The sequence below is a fragment of the Vombatus ursinus genome, unplaced genomic scaffold (assembly GCF_900497805.2).
Source record: "Vombatus ursinus unplaced genomic scaffold, bare-nosed wombat genome assembly UNPS02014812.1, whole genome shotgun sequence".
Lineage (NCBI taxonomy): Eukaryota > Metazoa > Chordata > Mammalia > Diprotodontia > Vombatidae > Vombatus > Vombatus ursinus.
In genome coordinates, this window is record NW_020954590.1 from 41,911,600 (window position 1) to 41,933,143 (window position 21,544).

General features: G+C 37.6%; 1 protein-coding gene across 6 annotated transcripts in view; it reads right to left on the bottom strand.

Moving 5' to 3' along the window:
• Positions 1–210: 210 nt before the first annotated feature.
• The window catches only part of LOC114054264 (rho GTPase-activating protein 28-like), a 192,690-nt gene continuing 171,356 nt past the window's right edge, over positions 211–21,544 (bottom strand). For all 6 annotated transcript variants that reach the window (XM_027877447.1, XM_027877446.1, XM_027877450.1 and 3 more), the window contains exons 11-16: positions 18,872–19,069; positions 16,197–16,340; positions 15,021–15,077; positions 10,611–10,735; positions 6,984–7,048; positions 211–3,870 (exon numbers count right to left, since the gene is read on the bottom strand). In XM_027877447.1, coding sequence (XP_027733248.1) covers positions 3,779–3,870; positions 6,984–7,048; positions 10,611–10,735; positions 15,021–15,077; positions 16,197–16,340; positions 18,872–19,069 — 681 coding nt within the window. In that variant the 3' untranslated portion in view covers positions 211–3,778. The remainder of the gene's footprint in view (positions 3,871–6,983; positions 7,049–10,610; positions 10,736–15,020; positions 15,078–16,196; positions 16,341–18,871; positions 19,070–21,544) is intronic.

Genomic DNA, 21,544 nt, shown 5'->3' on the forward strand with positions numbered 1-21,544 from the left:
CTCTTTTTAGTTTATTTTAGTATATAAGAAAGTATATAACGAGCCAGTTATTCAAGTATTATTCAAGTATATAACAAATCAGGATTTTAAAAACAATTTTATATAGGAACATATTATGGACTAACAAAATGTAACCATCACTGTGCTGTATTTTGCTACCCTCTAATTGTAAGAAAAATTCATCTAAGAAAGAAATCTCAGTGACAAAGATTTGGGGTTTTGTTTTTTATTTTCATGATTAAAATACAATGTACACATTCTACTTTACAAACATGCTATTATAACTACAATGGAAGTTACTGTAACAAACAATCCATATTTCCCTTTTGTGTGGGTCAGAAATACACAAACGATTGGCTTTATTGAGTGGCATGATGTTATTTTCCAATCCAGTAAGACATTGTGGAAAATAGTTGAAAAATGCCTGGAAGAAAAGATAAACTTTTTTCTCCCTTTAATCCCTCATTTGAACTCCTGGGATTCACTCCCAGTTGTCTAAACATGGCTAGAAACAAATGATTAATGACAGAGAGAATATGTTTTCGGCACCGACTCTTTCAGAGTACGACATTCACAGAATATTTTATTTTGGTATTAGGAGCATTTGCTCATTTCTTGTGCATCATTAAACTAGGAATATCAAAAGCAAAACAAGGTTGACATTAAATAATAAGACTCAGGGACACTTCGTAACAAAAGCTATTATAATCCACTATGCTTTTTGTCTGAGTAAGGCAAGTGAGGTAGTTTATTTTGTATGTACATTGTAATGACAATGAGTGGTTCCAGTATGCTTCAAAGGTCATTGATTCCTAGAACCATTACGCCAAACAAAGTGTGCTGGCGTGCAAAATAAGCCTTCATTTTTTTATTTTTATTTTTTTGCAGAATGAGAAAGGAAAAACACTTAAGGCAGCTATGGAGTCTCTGGGTCAAGTTCTTTTAAAATCCTTTCCCTTCCTCTAACATTTCACTGCATGGCTATCTAGTAGTCCCCCAAGAGCCTAGACAATGGGGGTGTTAGGGATGGCTGGGGAATGGAGATTGCAAATTCAGGCAGAATTACAGAAACATCATGTTTCCCCCTTAGCTAACATCATCTTCTGTTAGCAGGTAAACTTTCAGCTTTGCAGTTTGGTTGTCAAAGTATGGCAAATGTAAAATGTTGACAAGACAGCGCTCCCAAAATATAGGTGACAAGCTCTTTAGAATCAAAAGTAAGCATCTTCAATCTACCTGCTGTTCCAGAATTGAGCTGTGAAAAGGTCTACTTCTGTTTCTAAGGCTGGATTTAGTCACCAAGAATCCAACGAGTAAATTACCTCTTTCAGAAGACTAATTAATAAATATAAAGATAGGGAGAGGGGCCCTGGATCTGCGATTTCATTGACATAAAGAATTCCTAGCTGTTGAAACTACTAATTGCAAGTCAGTATCTTCTCTGAAATTTAGTTTCAGTAGCTAAGACTAGCACTAAGATCACTTATGACTAGCACTCATGACTTACGCAAGGTCACATAATCAGTCTGAGAGGCAGGTGGTATTTGAACCCAGGTCTAATGGTTCATATTAGATTGTATCTCTCTCCCCACTGTCTTGCTACCTCTCATATGCACTACAAAAATCCTCTCTTGACATTAGGTTAAAAGCCTTATAAGTAAACATTCAAGTCAAATGCAATAATGCTAATGAGACTATTTAGAAGGAAGGCTTTCCCCTTCTCCCTCAGATGCTAGAAATCTTTGGTAACAAATAGATATTCTCCTTGAACAAAGTGAAGTGAATGAAAGAATTGATTCAGACAGGCCTTTGGGTTGCAAAATTTCACAAACGTAGATGAGTACAGAAACATCATTTTTTTCCTCCACATCCTCTATATCTAACAGTATATTAATGACAAATTAGAATAGAGAAATGTATGACAACCTTAGGATGCTTTCTTGTTCTGGTGTCTAACATTTCTGGAATTTGATTTGGGGACGTTTTACTTCAAAATATCATCCCTTTTTGTGAAAATAAAAAAAAGTTAACTTTTTTTTTCTGTCAGGAAATACAGCTATTTACATAGAGAAAGCAAGATATTCTTTTTTTGGAAGACACAGGTGTATTTTAAAGTTTTATTACAAATGCTGGCAGATATTATGAATGCATTAGAACCTGAGACTTAATAAGAGAAACTACGTAAAAAAATGTAAAACTTTAACCAGAGTTCTAGGCAATGCTTTGCTGCAAACGAAAGAGACATTTAGGTCGAGGATCTAGTCCATATAGCTCCAAAATAACCCTCCGAATCCATTATCTGTCGATCCTAAGCCAAAGGTTGAAAGACGACATATACTTTGTTTGTGGGAGAAGGGACAAATGGGACAATATAAAAGCAGAATGCATCCCAAGATATCTTGTCACGACTTTGGAACTGTAGCCATCCTTAACTGATCCTACAAAGGGCTCTATCTTTATTATCTAAAGAGGAACCAATACTATAGGATTCCTTAACACACTGCATTGGCTCTCTTTCCTGAATGAGGACGATTGGTGAATCACTGATCTGACAGATTCCAGATCTGGAAAATATATGATATTCAACTTACCTAACATACACAGATTTGTACAGTCCAATTGTTTAACAGTTGTGCTTACCTACGCCTGGGAATGATGATCAAAGGTGAAAAATGGCCTCAATACCATGTAAGAACCAGAGGCAGCAGTATTCTCCAGGCCTAGATAAAAGCAGTACTGTCTCTTCAAAACTGTGGCTATAGAATTAAGCATGGTCATAAAATATAGATAAAGAAATGTTTGGGAGAAGAGAGAAACTCAGTGACTGGCACATGGAAAGACATTCATCAAATAATATGATAATGATTAGGGAACAGAATCCACTGCTGTTTACAAGGAAAAGAGAAATGAAAGGACAGGCACATCCTTAGTCTGACAGCGCTTTGCTCAGAGACTATGTCCATAATGTAAGATGAAAAGCTTAAAAAAAAATTCAATTTGTTCAGACACACAGAAGTACACACTGGTATCAGAATGATGAGAATGACAATACAGTACAACACAGATAAACAGTACAGGTTGCTTTAAACAGTAGTTCTTTCTCCTCAAAATAACCAAATAATGAGGAGTGAGTCAGAAGCATAAATATTGGATATTTTACTTTCAGAATAAGTTTTGTTTGGATAGAAGAACTGCATTTATGCAGCACAACTACCCTGGGCATTTCTATCATTCTTTTTCTGAAAAGCAGCCCTGTGTTGTCATTATATAGGTATATATAAAGGTGAAGGAGAATCTTGCTTTGGAATACTAGCAAAATTGCCCTGCCAGTTCCTCTGCACCCTCCATCATGTCTTGTATTCGGTAGTGTTTGCTACATTTGGTAGGCTGTAAGACTGAGTAAGACAGGCGTCCAAATAGAGGACACAGTTTTCTTTAATTATTAAGTCAAAATCCTGGAGAGGATGAAACTTTCCATTGTCCAGATTGGCCTCTCTTTGAAAGTACCATCATCCTTCCTTTGTAGGTCAAGTAACCGGCATAAGAAAACTTCTGCTTCCATGGTTACAACAGGGGGTTATCTCAGGGTTTGCAGGTTGGTAACCAATGAACACATCAATACCCTCTGGCTTGAAGAAGCATCTCAAGATTAAGAGGGCTGGGAAGGACAGAGAGAGTCAAAAGCAGCCACTTGGTTTTCCATCATATTCTGGACTTTCTTGGCCTAGAAAATACAAGTGGAGTCCTTTCCCTCAGAAGTAGGGTATTTCCTGAAGTTTCAACTTGTCTTTGGTTTTATCACCCACTCTGCATGAGGATTCGCATGATACACATCCAACATGTAGGCGTCGGGATCTAAACAGTGCTGCCCTATGACAAAAAGAAAGGGAGAAGCATGTTCACTTTGCTCACATGGTACTGGTTAAGAAAATGGCCAGCTGAGTCCAGCAGGGCTCTTTAACTGTCTCATTCATTTGGAGGCGAGTGGATCAATTCTTAGGGCTTCTTTGCAAAAGTCATCTTTTCTGATCACTAAGGACATTTTTAGTTGGACTGAGGATTGTACAAATATACTATCTACAATAGAATTATTTTCTAGCTCGACCACATCAGGTAGGCCTTCCCATTCAGCCTTGAGAAGAGCAAGAGTGTTTATCCCTCTAAACTACAAATCCCAATTGGCCACTCAGCTCTCAAAGCCTTATTACACAAGGCAAGAATTTTTTTTTAAAAACATACAATTTCATTTCTTATCTGAGAATACACCTTGAAGACAGTAGTCTAAGACCACAAAAGATTGCCATTAAGAAAATTTCAAGGTATGTTCTTTGATTTCTTTGATTTTCTGAGAAATGCCCACAGCGAGCTGAATAATAATTATAATCATAATAATCATAACAGTAAAATGGATGTTAGCTATTATAAACTATTATTAGTAGTAATGGTAATAAATCCTTCAATAAGTATTCAATCAATCAATCAATAAGTATTTATTAAAAGTACCTCCTATGACTATGTTAAAGTGCTGGAGATGAAAGATAAAAAAATGAAAGTCTCTGATCTCCAGGAACTTAAAATACATTTTTTTATTTTTAGGATTTATGTGCATTGTTGATTAATAACATTTAGCACTTAAATTTATGCTAGATATATAGTTAGAAAGTAGCTTTCTGACAGTGTTGTTGATTTTGCTTGAATTATATCTGCCATGTCATATTTCTGAATTTGTTAGGATTTCCTATTTTCCTCACTTTGTTATGAAAATTACCAGAAAGAACACACAAAAGAAAGTTCCTCAAGCAGATCTATCATTTAAATGCTACACAAAAATTATTCATTGAAAATGGTGCTGGGAAAGCAATTCACCCTGTAGCTGAACGGAAATAATTTTTATGTTTCCAGAAAGTGTTGACATCATGAAGAGTCAGGATGTCCATTTGAGCCAACATGAACTTCCCTTCTATTTATTTAATGAGAAAGAATGCCTCTTGGGGTGGCTACCTTCAGGTCGCTGGTTTTCACTCAACCTCATCAAGTAACTCTTTCGTTAAGGACAAATGGAGAGTGTACTGTACTCTCCATCCATGCTTAAAAACTAGCTTATTCTTCTTAAATGGTTGCTCCCCTGCAGCCAGGAGAAAGGATAGGCTGGCAGGAAGACATGAATCAGTTAAATATCAATCTTCAAATCTGACTGACAGCTGCCAGAATAATGCACACTTCCATGCAAATGAGACTTCAAAAGCTCTTGGATTTAGCCTTAAACTATTTCATAAAAAGAAAAGAAGCAAATGTCATTAAAGTACAGGCTTTCTATTAGCTACAGAACATACTTAATTTCCTTTGAGACTATTAGAGTATGTGGAAAATAGCCACTTAATGAAAGAATTACCTGGATGTGGCTATGGTGGGAAGGTCAATGGAAAGCTGAATTATCCCAGAGTTAGTTACTCTGAAGTGAATTACTATTTGTTCAGTTTTTCTTTATCTTGCCTACATAAATTAACAAAATTCATGACAATCCCCTCCAACTTCTCCATTCTATTGTTGTCCCCTATGCAGAAATTCACATCTTTTTGTTTGTTTGAGGAGGTGGATGTGGTATTATTTTTCCAGATATCAACTGTGAGCCACAAAACCCAATTTTCTTCTTAACTAAAAGACCTTTTGTCAAACTCAGAAACCCATGATGGGATAATGATTTATTTTACTCAAGAAAACTTTTAGAAGATACTTTTATCTAGCAATAGCAAGGTGTAGTAAAAAAGAATGTTGGATTAAGGGAAGGAAACCGTGGTTCTAATCCTCCATGTGTGACCGGGGGCAAGTCACTCTGGCCTTCAGGTTTCTTTTTATAATAGAAAGAGGCTAGACTAGGATCAGGGCTTCTTAAGCTTTTTCATTCATGACCCCTTCAGCACTTCTGGGTCACAATCCACAGTTTAAGAAGTGCTGGATCAGATGACCTCTAAGGTCCGTTGTCAGTTCCAATGGGATAACCTTATGCAAAATATGTTCACACCATTTACAAATGCTTTGACATTTCTCTAAATACGTGAGCGCATTAGATGTAAAGTGCTTTCGCTAAATTCCTTCTCGCTACCTGGAATGCTCTTTCTACTTCTTCAGTTGCTAAATTCCTACCCATCTTTTAAAGGTCAAGTTCTTCTAGGAACTTTCCCTGATCTTTCAGTTCGATAGCAACCTTCCCCTTGAGATCGTGTAGCATTTTGCTACAATACACACTATTACTCGATAAGTTCATTAGAGAGTTATGAAGCAATCTTTATTGCTATCTTGTGTTGAGGCTGGGTATTATATTTTATTTCTCTTTGGAGCTCTCTGGTACCAAACACAGGGCTCTGCATAGAGGAGACACTTGTTACTATGTTGTGTTACATTGTACTATGCTGTATTATATAATATATTATAATATTATTATTATTATTGAGTTGTGTTGTGTTGTACTGTACTGTATACAGTAGTACTGAGCTGTACTACATTGCATTGTATTATATACTACTGCACTGTGCTGTATTGTATAATATTGAATTATGTTGTGTTGTATAATGTATTGCATCACATTGCATTGTGTTGTATTAAGGAGCTTAATTTTCTGGCACCAAGATGTTCTGTATTTATATAAATATTGACATAAATAAACATCACGTTCCTCAACTAGTAAGAAGAAATTACCAATATGTGAGTATTCCATTATATATTCAATAAATGCCAAAAAATGACATTTAAATATTATAGCATGTATTTAAACAGCACTGCAGAAAAGTCATGCAATTATTTTGACATGAACTAAAAATAATAGCAACTTGTATAGGCTGTTGTCACTTGGAAAGTAGTTCATACTAATGTACTTTTATAGTAAATAAAATAAAATTTGCAATAACTATTTACAAAAAATAAAACAAGTATTTCTTCTCAAGGAATCAGAAAATTTAGGATTAAAATTTTAAAATAACACTTACCTATATTGCCTCCAATTTCATATAAGCTTTGGTTCTGCATCTTAAGGCTACCTGGTGAATCATGGCTAAGAGAAAGAAAATATTTTGATTTTTAGCTCTTATGATCTTAGTATGAAAATATTTCTTTTCACACCCAGAATAACCAGCCCCTACAAATTCTATGGGCAGCTAGGTGGTGCCACAGTGCATAGAATGCTGGGCCTGGAATCAGGAAAACTCATCTTCCTGATTTCAAATCTGGCCTCAGACACTACTGGCTGTGAGACCCTGGGCAAGTCACTTAACTCTGTTTGCCTCAGTTTCCTTGTCTACAAAATGAGCTGGAGAAAGAAATGGGAAGCCATTCCAGTATCTTTGCTAGGAAAACCCCAAATGGGGTCACAGAAGAATTGGAAATGACTGGAAAATGACTGAACAGCAACAACAAATTTCATGCCTGCTGAGCTATCTATGTCCCTCAACATCTAGGTGAAGGTTTACTTCAAAAAACATTTTTTAAAAATGTCACTGACTTGGAGCAGCTCGGTGGCACAGTGGATACAGCACCGGCCCTGAAGTCAGGAGGACCTGAGTTCAAATCCAGCCTCAGACCAAACACTTGACATTTACTAGCTGTGTGACCCTGGGCAGATTACTTAACCCCAATTGCCTTAAAAAAAATGTCACTGACCCAACGAAATTAGTTCAACTGCTCCACTGCCCTCTGCATCCCCATCTATGCCCATTGCTGCATACATAACATCTCATTGAGTCTTTCTTCTGGTTTACCTAAACTAGACTGTGAACTACATCTAAGCAGCATTGTACCTGCTTTGGGTTATTTTACCTCACCATATCATGGTACCTAGTAAAGTGAAAAAGAGAGACATCGACATATCCACTGTCCCTAAAGTCATTCTTCTTTTCTGCTGAGAACTTTATTTTAAAAAATGGCCTAACTCCTCACATTACAAAAGGAATGGACAAACAAGGTTATGAGAAACATTTCATGTTCAGAAGGTAAGACTCTGAAAGGTTGAGGCCTTTGGTACAGTGAAAAGAATGGGTTTAATGGATTTGGAGTTAAAGGATATATGGGTTTGGGATCCTTACTCTGCCATTTACTATCTGTGTGACTTTGGGCAAATCACTTAACTGTTCTCAGCCTCAATTTCCTTATCTGTTAAATATTGCTGTATGACTCTTCAGTGCCTTGTAGGCTCTAAATCTATGATTTTATGATCAAATTACAGTCCTGGGATAGGGGCTATATACCAAAGGGGATTACTTAATGAACAATCCATCTCATATTGAAATGTCAGGATGAACTGAGCTCAGATGCCACTAGAAAAAAGCAAAGGAAAGCCTTTCTTTGGTAATGGGAGAAAAAAGATGGTCACCTCTGGACCCCTAACCTCTAAATTCTCTTTTCATGGTGAGTAGATTTTTTTTTCTTACTTGGATTAGATGAGATAAATAGATAGATGGATAAATAGAAAGATAGATGGAAAGATAGATGATAGATATATAAATGGATAGATAGAAGACAGACAGGATAGAAGGATAAATAGGAAGATGTATAGATAGAAAGATGGATGGATACATAGATACAGAAAGATGAATAGACGGATGGATGGATAGAAAGACAGACAGATGGATAGCTAGACAGATATTTGACAGGGCATTTATTTAGCACTTACTTTGTACAAACATTGGGGACACAAGGACAAACAAGCAAGAAAGTCATTGCCGTCAAAGAGCTTACAATCTACTAGGAGAAAACCACACATAAAGGAGCGCTAGAAAGTTGGAGGAGGTTCAAAAGCACTCAACGGCATGGTCAGGGAGTGAGATCAAGGCCTCTATCTTGACAAGATAAAGCAAAAGCCCATTCCTCTGAACCCAGGATGTTCCAGGGCTGAGTCCCCGTTTTTGGTGGGGAGGAAGTGGGGATGAAGGCCTGACTGGAGGCAGGTTTAACAGACCGATGAAGAGTAGTTTTCAGAAAGCCAGTCCTTCAAAGTAAAGGGATTACATAGGGTACGTTTCTAGCAATTAAAGCAATAGATGTCACAGGCACTGTCTCATTAGGAAGATGAGCAGGAAAAAGCCTTCAGAAGAAGTTGGTCTAAGGGGGCTGATTCAACCTAGGCTCTTTGATTCAACATTTCTTTTATTAGGAACATTTTTTTTTACACAGGTCTAAATATAATGAGTATCAAGTCAGTTATGCAATCCATGTAGCCAGGCATTTATCTGCTAAATCCCTCAAAAGCCTCTCCAAGCCCCCATATGACTGTCAAGTTGAAACAATTATAGTGATTTAGGTTTCCAGGATAGGCAGCAACAGATGACTAAGTGTCCAGAGTGTTTCTGTTGGCCTCAGGCTATTACTTTTTAATATGATTTGGAAGGCTTCTTTAGGATACATGTCAAAGGTGTACAAGAGATCATTAAATCATGTCTGTCTTCAGATAGCAGGGTTTGGCATTACACTTCTTTTCTCTTCTCATAAAACCCCAGGACAAATTAACATCTCGGAGTAAGTGTGCCTGGTTACAAATTGATTTTCGTTCTTCTCTTTTAATGTTCTTACTCTCTGATTAGCCAGGATGTGGCAAGAGAGCAAAGCAGACAGTCACGGACTTCAGGTTGACCCCCATGATTACTGCCTATGGTGTATTTGAAAGAAACTGTAGCACCAAAGACACAACAAATGACCAGTCTCTCTTGGCTCTATACCATTAACAGTTCATATGCCTACATTCCATGAGAATGTATGTTACCTGAGGACAGGGCACATTTTGATTTTGACTTTATATTTCCTGTGCCTAGCAAAGCTTATGAAAAATGGGTGATCAATCAATTAACCAATTAACATACTTATTAAGTGCTTACTATGTGCTAAACATTGAGTTACAGAGACAAGTGAAATTGTTCCTGCCTATGATCAGATACTTAACTCAAACTTTACAATAAGGTACTGTAAATACCCCATAAAAAAAAAAAAGAAGAAAAAGTTCGGACTTCTCTGGTACAGAGGGATGGTCAAAAAATTTTATGTGGATTTTCCAGATCATGGCAGCCCTGTGCCCCTAACCCTGGTGATGTGGAAGAGATGACTGCATTCTAAAGAGCAAGCCAATGGGCACAGATATTAGCATCCACATAACATACATAAAATAAAATTCAGGGAAGTTTGGGGAGGGAAGCAGAGATCAGGAAAGGCTCCATGTAAAAGAAAGGGATCTTGTATGCTACTTGTTGAATTGAATTATTGAATTGAAACAAAAACCTAAAAAACTTCTAAAGCCACCTTGATCAAAAATATCTGTCTAGATTTTCCTTTGGATGAAACATTAAACAGGTTTTATTTTTTGCAAGGTATTATTATTATTAAGTTATTTTAATTATAGCTTTTAAGCAAACAATAGAGGATTCAGAGGATATAAGTTTATTTCTCTACCCCAAATTTCTGGGGTATAGGCAAAAGTACCCAAACTAAGAGATTCTAAAGCTTTATTGAGAAAGGTAAAGATCAAGGTTCAAGCAAACAATACACTTGTCTACAATTCCCTTTATTGAATTAAGACACTCCCATCTTACACACACACACACCCACACCCACACACACACACTGTCACTTACCTGTTCTCACAGTGAAATCGAGCAAGGATATCTTTGGCTTTGGTCTGACCATTAAGCTGAATGGCCATGGACACCTTGGAATGAAGAGGTGCATGTACTCTAATGACTCCTTCGGGTATATCAGACTACAAAGAGGGGAAGAAAGAGAAATTCTGTCTAAGTTACTTGTACTCTAGCTAGGGCCTAGAATCAGTTCTTTGATTCTTTTTACCTTTAGCTTGATTTTTTTTTTTTTAACATGCACTCAGTTCTTACTATGACACCATCATCCTGGGCATTCCTGTATAGAATGGGGTTATTGACAAAATGATGTTATAACAAATTTGCCTGGACTCTGCAATAAAAGTCTCCTTGGATGGCATTCAAGATGGGCCTCCCTGAAGCAGAATTCAGGGCTATAACTGGTTGGGTTAGGGTAGGGCTTCCAAGGAACATCTCTTCAATTTTCTGTCTTACCAGAAAAAACCCTGAACATCAGACCAAAAGGTCCTCCACGGGGATCTTGAATCTTTAAATTCTACCACTACAGTGATGGTTTTTTCCTCTTTTTGTATCCCTAGCTCTTAGCACAGTGCCTGACACATAGTAGATACTTAATGAATATTAACTGATAGAATGAGCTGCAATCTGACAGATCATAACACAAAAATAGTTGCAAAGAATGGCTCCTGAATAAGATGTGCAAAGCTGAGGCTGGGATAGATGTCCAGGAGGTTCACGCCTTTTCTCTCTTACAACAGTAACTTACCCAGGACATTAAGAACTACCAAAATACCAAGGGAACTAGACTATTGTGGTTAACTGAATTTTCTAGTTAACTTCAGCTAAACTTAGAAATCAACTTTTTGTTTCAATTTTTCTTGCTAAAAATCTCATATTATATCTATATATATATCTATATATATATATATGCATATGCATAGACATAGATAGATAGGTATATATCTATCTACATCTATCTATCTTCTTCCTTTCCTGTCTTAGTGAGTATGGTGGACAAGACTAATTCTTTCCCTAAGTAATGTGGATCTTGCAGGACCAAGGTCATTATTCAGGACATATCTTCTCCTCAGAGGACACTGAATTAAATGAAGCTTGGCCCCAAAATATACCTATCCCCTGGATAATTTTGTTATATAAATACTTAATTTCAGACTTTTTTTTGTTGTTATTTCCCTTTCTCTCTTACTCTCCTAAAAGTAGAATGAAAAAAAATTCTAATTAATTGGAGATTCTTATTGATCAAAGCTTTACTGTAATACTGATATCATTTTAAAAGTGCCTTCAGGTATTTAGGCCTCTGCTAATGGAATTCTTCCAGTTCTCCTTACTTTGGCCATGACTTCCATTTCATAGGCTCTCCATCTGCCGGGTATCAAAGATACTCTCCTCCTGTCCCTTTAATGGCGGTATGTCTCAAGTTTCAATTATTAAGGCATTTCATTCACTACATTCTTCTCTTTCATCTCTTTCTTTCCATGGCTTCTGCTACTCCGTGTGGATGACTAGACCACGTGTCTAAATGCTTATCTGAAACTTTCACTTGGATGTTCCATTATCACCTGAAACTCATCTTGTCTCTCTATTACTTAATTCCTCTTCTGAGGAAAACAAGTTCACCTTCTAGTTGCCTTATTTCTGTTAGTGGTAGTCATTTCAGCTAAAAATCTGGCAGTTGTATATTCTTCCTTTCTGCTAACAATTCAAAATGATAAGAGCAGAAAAAAATACACAAAAATACTATTGATTGTAATCATTCTATTTAGCAATCTAGATGTACTGTTTTAAGGAAATGCATTTTTAGGGGATGGCAGGGGGAGGGAAAGGGAATACGGATTTATATAGCATCTACTATATGCTAAGAAGTTTACAAATATTATCTCATTTTATCCTTATAACAACTCTGTAAAGTATATGCTGTTATTATTTCCATTTTACAGTTCAAGAAACTGAGGTGAACAGAGGTTAAGTGACTTGCCCAAGATCACACAACTAGTAAGTAACTGAGGCCAGATGTGATTGAGGTCTTCCTGACTCCAAGCCCAGCACTCTATGCACTGCACTACTCATCCTATCTACTCTATCCACTGAAGTGTTTGTTATATATATCAATAAAATAATAAAGGAAAAATAATAAAAACAAACATTGAAACCATCCTTGAGTTCTCCTTATCCCTAACTGATCGCATACAATCAATCACCAAATCCTATGAATTCTTTAATTGAAATACCCTTGCTTTCCATTGTAATTTTCACTTTTTTGGTTTAGAGTCATATCTTATCTAGGATGATTATCCAAAAAAATAAAACTAAGGGGTAAGAAAGAGGAATGCACTGGGAGAAGGGAGAAGGGAAAGGCAGAATGGGGTAAAATATCTCACATAAAAGAGGCACAGAAGAGCTTTTACATTAAAGGGGAAGGGAGGAAGATGGCAGAGGATAGAGTACATGAACCTTCCATCAATTAGAATTAGCTCAAAGATGGAACAATGTGCACACTCAGTTGGGTATACAGGAAAGTAGGAGGGAACGGGGATAAGGTTCATATCTTATCACATCTAGACTGCTTCACCAACCTCTTGGTTAGCCTCGCCCCAAGTTCTATACAACCTAGTCTCGACAGGCTGAACTTCCTACAACACTATTTTGACCACGTCACTATCCGGATCAGAAATTAATGATGCCCTACTTCCTACAGGATAGAGTTCAAACCATCCATAATCTGGTCCCAAACTACTTTTCCAACCCTATCTTCTGGTCTGGCCAAATAGGCCTACTCACTGTCTCATGAACACATCCTATCTATATTTTCATGTTGCTACACTTGCTATTATTCATCTGTCTTAAATTCCCTCTACTCTTTTCTCTTACTGTACTCTTATTCATCTTTCAAAACCCAGATTAAATTTCTCTTCTTCTGTGAAAACTTTGAAGACCCCCCAGCCCTCCTCTCAATTTCTACAGTGTTTACTTACTGTCCTATAAATCTGGTGATTTATTCTGTACTGTCTTTTGACAGCTTTTGTGATTCTGTTTACCTCAAGCATCCCCATTATTCAATTTTTGACATATTCATATTTTATTTCTTCAACTAGGCGGTAAACTCTGTGAGAGTCAGGACCATGGCTACCTTGACGGCACCTTGTGCATAGAACATTGGCTGGTTGATACAAGTAGAAGATTGCTGGGCTTCCATAGGAATGTAGAGATGCTTTGTTGAACTGTTTTCTAGCCAACATTAGCTACGTATATGCCTATTGGGGTCACTTCATCTAACAGGAGAAGATTTTCCTACCGGTGACATTTCTTTTTATGACTAGGAAGTACAAGTCATGTCCCACAATCCTTAGCACTGTTTATGTGCTCTCTGTGTGATTCACAGCTGTGTCTTTTTAGCCACAGGTGGTGTAATAAATACCTCTGGCTCAAAATTAGTTGACCCCTCTCTGACTGCGGGAGGGTGGGTTGTCTATTGCTTTAGGCAGTTACTATTTGTGGTACAGTGCTTGACATTCTTAAATTTTACATTTATACTTTTCCTTCTGCTGGCCCTAAATGGGCCATACCAGCGTATCTCTGCACCCATAAGAGCTATCTGGGAAATCAATGGCTCTTCACTCCTGTAAATATCAAGCACAAAAAGGTGGGCCTTCATTGAGCATTATACCGGGAATGCACTTCCATTTAAAGTCTGCAGTTCTGATGAGGATCTAAGTGGCCATCTGTAGAATCTGCATTGGGGCAGACTGGTGTAGGGCCCTGATGGTCAATCTTCAAGGTTCACCATCCAGTTTAAGTCTCACCACATTCTGGCAAAATTTTCTAAGACCTCTCCTATTCCTTCTTAAATGTACTTTCAGAGATGAGATACAACATACAACTATTCAGTATTGCTCATCCCTAGATGTTGGAATTGGGTAACCCACTGAAATTTTTAAGAACAATTGAAAAAAATATTTTAATGATAATTTCTAAGGTTCGTTTGTTTAGGCCTCACAAGCACATTGCTAGATTAAATAAAATGTACCTTATTTACATAACCTTGCTTCCCTCCTAAGGTGGAATGGGTCTCACATCATCCCCTCAACCATAATCTAGGTTATCATGAGAACTCCCTATCATCAGTGATAGCATGGCCTCAGTATCTCTTGTCTCCCTGTACTCCCTCTACAAATTGCCTGGCCGATATTGTTGAATGATTTTTATTAGATCAAAGTTGATACTCCCTGTACTGCTCACTTATCAGTCACACTTCCAAGTTCCATGATGGCATCCATCACTTTTCAAAGTCACCTTCTAACTCTAGGAGTACATTTTTGACAGATTTGTATAGCTAGAGCAATGGTAAGGAGGATGCTGGTTAAAGAAAACAGAGAGATGCCTTCAGATTCCCAAAGAGAGTTATCTCACCTTCCTTCTTGAAGACGGTGACATCGGTAGTGTCTTTGAAGTCCTGGGACTGGTAGCCTAAAGAACAAACATAGATCCTTAAGAATGATCTTGGATCATAACGAATGTAAATGGGGACTCTGTCTTCCCTTTTCAGTGCCTCGTTTTATAATGCTTGAGAATTCTACATTTTCTCCCAGCTCTTGCTCTCTAGATAGGTTCATGCATTATAACCATAATAACTGTTGAAATTTATATAGATCTCTGAGTCTTACAAAGCACTTCCCTCATGACAATTCGGTGAGGGAGGTAATATAAATATCATCACGCCCATTTTACAGAGGAGGAAACTGAGGCTCAGAAAGGTTACATCCCTTGTTGATGGCCACACAGCTGGCAAACGTGAGGGAGAGGATTCAAATCCTGATCAAAAGTTCACCACTGTTTCCATCACATCATATAGACTATCTCTGGTTCAACTCTGCTTAGTTTGAAGTGACTTCACCTGGATGACCTATATGGAAATTTGCCCAATCATCTCTGACTAACGAAAGAATAAATCGAGAAGAAAAATTTACCATGATCCTTCAAGGAGGCAACCACTGTCATCTTTCTACATTTGGTTACCTTACTGAACCTAGGTATTAACCACTGAATTTGAGCAGCACTCTGAGATGAGCTGCATCTCAGAAAGCATGATTTTGACTGATTATTTTAGAATTTTTTCACTTAAGGACATCTGTTCCCCTGGCTATTGGGCAGACTTAGTGTTGACATTCCTCTTCACTGTTTCGCAGGGATTAAAATATCAGCTTTCAACTCTTGCCAAGGTCATTTTATCCTTGTTTATGAGTGCTTGGTATTAAATAAAAATACTAATAATCAGTATACAGTCCAAGCATTTTAATAAAAGGGATAAAAATCTCTTCAGAATTGGAGCCCTATATCCACCCAAATTAGGGCACAACATCACCCCTGCTCTATACCCTCTAACTTGCATAGCCTGCCGGCCTATGGCTACTTTTTATTGCTTACGTTTTGTTTTACGTTTTTGTTTTATTTGCTACGTTTATCTGCAAATATCTTCTGGGAATTTGATGTATTTCGCCCCAAAAGTAGAAGTCACATTATGCCTCTCCTGAGAAATGGGATCGTGAATAGTAAAGAACATGCTGTTGAATTATATGCACCAGCTACCTCTATCTTTTCAGGTCTTTCTCGTTCCAAAGTTTTCCTTCTGAGAAGTTTTCTCATGCTTTTGTCAAATATCGGTTGCTTCTTCGTGTTGTTAATTGCTGCCTCATTCATTTTCCTCACCTGAGTGATCAGGAAAGATGGGACCTGGAGTAAGGAAGCAGAAATGGCAAGAAATCAGAGTCGAACTAGATTTTACCAATGGATTGCCCACTTTTTAATGGTTCGGTAATTCTCCCAATCAATCAATCAATAAGCACTTATTAACTGCCTGCTACATATCTGGCACTCTGCTAGGTGTTGGGAATACAAAGACAAAAATGAAATACTCTTAATAAATGGCAAGAAATCAAATTGGTGAGCTAGATTCTACCAGTGGACTGCTCACTTTTTTATGGTTTAGTAATTCTCTCAATCAATCAATCAATCAAAAAGCACTTATTAACTAGCCACCGTATGTTTGGCACTTTGCAAAGTGCTGGGAATCCAAAGATAAAAATGAAACACTCGTAAGATCAATAAAGCATCATAGACTTAGGAACTGGAAGGGCCTGTGTATTGATGTTGTTGTTTTTCAGCCATGTCCAACTCTTTGTGACCCTATCAGGTGGACCCTGTGGTCCATATCAGGTCAGGCCCTTCTGTTCTCCACTATCCCCCAAAGTCTGTCCAAGCTCATGTTTGTTGCTTCCATGGCATTTTCTATCCATTTCATCCTCTACCATCCCCTTCTTCTGTTGTCTTCAATCCTCCCCAGAATCAGAGTCTTTTCCAACGAGTCCCATCTTCTCATTATGTGGCCAAAGTATTTAAGCTTCAGCTTCAGTATCTGGCCTTCCAATTAACAGTCAAGAGTTCATTTCTTTAAGTAGTGATTGATTTGATCTCCTTGTCGTCCAAGGAATTCTCAAGTTTTCCTGAGCACCACAATTTTAAAGTGTCAAGTCTGTAGAGCTCAGTTTTCCTCATAGTCCAACTCTCACAGCTATACATTACTAGTGGAAAAACCATAGCTTTGACTAGACAGACCTTTGTGGGCAAGGTGATAGCTCTGCTTTTTAGTATTCTGTCCAGATTTGCCGTTATCTTTCCTTCCAAGAAACAAGCATCTTTTAATTTCATGGCCGTGGTCATCATCTGCAGTGATCTTTAAGACCAAGATATAAAATCTGACACTGCTTCCATTTCTTCTCCCTCTATTTGCCAGGAAGTGATGAGAGCAGATGCTGTGATCTTAGTTTTTTGGTTTTTTTTTCAATGTTAAGCTTCCAGCCAGCTTTTTCATTCTCCTCTTTTTACTCTCATCAAGAGGCTTCTTAATTCTTCTTCCCTTTCTGTCATCAGACTGGTATCATCTGCTTATCTGAGATTGTTAATATTTCTCCTGGCAACCTTCATTCCAACATTTGATTCATCCAGCCTGGCATTTCACATGATGTACTCTGCGTGTAAGTTAAATAAATAACATGACGATATACAGCCTTGTCATACTTCTTTCCCAATCTTGAACAATCAGTTGTTCCATGTTCAGTTCTAACTCTTGCTTCTTGACCACAGGAGGTAAATAGGATGATCTGGTACTCCCATCTCTTTGAGAATTTGCCACAATTTGTTGAGATCCACAGTCAAAGGCTTTAGTGTAGTCAATGAAGCAAAAGCAGATGTTTTTCTGGAACTCCCTTGCTTAATCCAGCGAATGTTGGCAATTTGGTCTCTAGTTCCACTGTTTCTTCAAAAGCCAGCCTGCACTTCTGGTAATTCTGGTTCACATATTGCTGAAGCCGAGTTTGCAGAACCTTAAGTATAACCTTGCTGACATGTGAAATAAGTGCATTTGTTCAACAGTTTGAACATTCTTTGGCATTGCCCCTCTTTAGGATTGGGACATAAACTGTCCTTTTCCAATTCAAGTCCAATCTCCTCATTTTACAGTTGAGGAAACTAAGGCACAGAGAGAAGTGACTTCTCAGATGTCACACCTAATAAATGTCCCATGTGGAATTCGATTTCAAGTCTTCCTGACTCTGAGTTCTGGGTTCTATCTTCTGTATCATGTTGTCTCAAGGGCCTTAAAATCTATCAGGGGAAACAATATGCATGCTATATAAAATATAAATACAAAGTTAACTTTGGGGAGGCAGTAGCAGTTGGGGTGAGGGAGAAAATCAGGACAGCTTTCATATAAAAGAAGACTCTTGAACTTCAGTTTTGAAAGAAACAAGGAATTTAAAGATTCCCAAACTGCTCTCCTGGACCCTGGAATCAGTAACCTCCTAAAGGGACAATAGTGGTCCAATATTTGAAGTTATTTACTCTCTTCTCACAGGCAGGCCCAGCCTGAAGAATACCCTAGAACAAACAGGCATAATAAAATCCTGAGAAAACTGGCATCTCAGTCTGTCTTAAGTGGAAACAGAGGTATCAAAAGCAGGAAATATAAGCATTAATGAAATAAGAGGAGGAGTGGCAAAGAACAGCCACTGCTACTTACACATAAAAATGCCACCAAGAGCCCACCTTGCCCACGGGGATTGAGAGGCTGCTGACTCTGGGAGAAACAGGGATCACTGTCTTTCTTTCTTGGTTGCACCTTGTGCATAGGACTCATACTCCAGGAAGAGCAAAAAAATTTTAAACATTTTTTAAATGGTGTCCTTGCAAGGAGAACCATCACTCACCGTCCACAAAATGTCCTGGTATCTAATCAAGAGCCGGACGATGTGTGCAGTGGTAGCAGCTGCCTGCATCTCTTCTTGGTTGGAGCGTTTGCCTTTGTAGATGAAGAGATTGGGTGCAACGATCATGGAAACATTCCACAAACTCATTTTGTTTTTCCCTTCATTAGCAACCACTTTCTTGAGGAATATCAGGAAGGCCTAATAGGAAACATTATTCCTATTATCCTATTATAATACAACACGACATGACATAACATAACAAAATATATGTGATATATGACATGACATAATAGAACATAACAAAATGTATGATATGATATAATCTGACATGATAGAATATATCAAATATATGACAATATATAACATGACATAACTATATATGTATAATATATGACATGATATAATGTAACGAAGTATAATATACAACATTTATTATATCATTTCATATTATTTATTTATAAAATGTTATAATAATTTAACATATAACATTTAATATAATAGGTAACCAAAGTGTACCAGTGACCTTATGAAGACTGTATATTTCTATTCCTCATCTCTATTTCACCCCCAGCACCTCCAGGCATTGCCAGTAGAGCTAAGCTGTTCAATATTTCTTGTAGTCCCATTGTTTGTTTAAAGGTGTTAATATAAGTAATGTTGCTAGTTTTTCTATAGACTGCTTCATAACAGAAGCTCCATTTTAGTTGAAGTTATGATACTGGAGGCCCTGTGACCTTTTGTCTCAGCGTTTTGAAGATCTCAAAGTCTGAATATATTCAGCCCCTGAAAGTCTGGCAGATATTAGGATTAAAAAAAAAAATTTTTTAAGGATGTCTAAATACTGATATCCAAGGCAGACATCAGTCAGTGGTCAATCACTGAGCACAGATTAAGCACCTACTATGTGTCAGGCATTGGGAATACAAAAAAAGGCAAAAGACAGTCCTTGCCCTCAAGGAGCTCACTATCTAATAGGGGAGACAACATGTAAACAAATATGTACAAATAAATTATCTAAAGGATAAATTGGAAATATTCAACAGAGGGAAGGCACTAGAATTAAGAAGGATTGGGAAAGGCTTCTTGTAGAAGGTCTATTTATTTGTTTTTTTTTCTCAAGGGCAGGGGAACACAGAGAGGGAAAAATCATTCTAACAGGGAGGCCCGGATTCCTACTGCTGTTTTATGACTTTACACTTGAAAATTATTTACCCAGGGTAGTGTCTCCTTCAGCTAAACTAAGGGGGGACAACTTGTTCAGATGGCACAAAAACCCAATCTTTCATCTAAAAATTTTAAAAGACTAAATGAGTTTTTTAAGATTTTATTTTTTGGATAAAATTTCCTCTGTTGTTTTTTTTCAGTTTCTCCTACTTTAGCCCTGCAAAGAGAAAAACTGAAGAGATCATTGAGAAGCAATCCTTGGCAAACTTCTGTTGGGGAAAAAAAAAAACTGTGAAAAGGTTCAAGGGGCCCTGCTGAGCCTTCCAGAGCTCATGGATTCCTCAAAGTGAGATGAAATCCCATAAGAATAGGAAATTTTGGCACTCTTGGTTTTGTTTTCTAGCTACAAAAGATATTGTGGGAAAATGGAGGCTCTTGCAGGGTCAACTAGTACTTTTCCGTCTCAATCTTAGTCACAACTGAAATGTGGGAAAAAAAAATATAATCAACTGTTTCAGAAAACCCAAAAGTATGACTAAGATCTTCTGGGGTTCTAGGTAGAAGAAGAGATTATTATTTAGCTTAAATTAGTTTGGTAAATTTTTGATTCTCAATTGTATATAACTAAGTAGGAAAGAGAATCCCTTTACACCAGCTTTGTATTTAGTGTTGTTATTCAGTTGTTTTTTAGTTGTATCTGACTCTTTGTGACCCATTTAGGGTTTTCCTGGCAAAGATACTGGAATGGTTTGTTATTTCCTTCTCCAGCTCATTTTACAGATGAGGAAACTGAGGCAAACAGGGTTAAGTGACTTGTTCAGGGTCCCACAGCTAGTAAGTACCTGAGGCCAGAAAGATGAGTCTTCCTGATTTCAGGCCTGGCATTCTACCCACTGTTCCACCTAGCTGCCCCAGATTCAGTTATGTTGGTTTAAATACCCAGGGTTGGGGGGCAGCTAGGTGGCACAGTGGATAGAGCACCAGCTCTGGAATCAGGAGGACCTGAGTTCAAATCCAGCCTCAAACCAGATACTTGACACTTGCCAGTTGTGTGACCCTGGGTAAGTCACTTAACCCTAAAAAAAAAAAATTAAATACAAATAAAATACTGAGGGTTGAAGTGGATTTTTTTCTTCTCTCAGTCACTAGTACTTTCACCTCAGTCCTGAAACCTCAAAGTACTCAAGTGACGTATGGATTCCTTCAGTAGTTAAGACATCAAAACAAACGACATAATTTTTATTAACTTTCAGGGATGGAAAGAGATATGAAGGAAAGGAACGTGTTTGATAAAAGCCCATGGACAACAACTCTATCACAGAATTCCAGAGCTGTAAGAGACCTCCGCTGTCCATCTGTCCCTAAACAGAAATCCTTTCTATAACATTTCTATAAACATTCAGACTTTGTTTGAGGACCTCCAGCAAAAGAGAGCTCACCACCTATTAAGATGGCCCTTTCCACTTTTTGACAGCTGTAATTATTGGGAATTATGGTCATTATCATCAT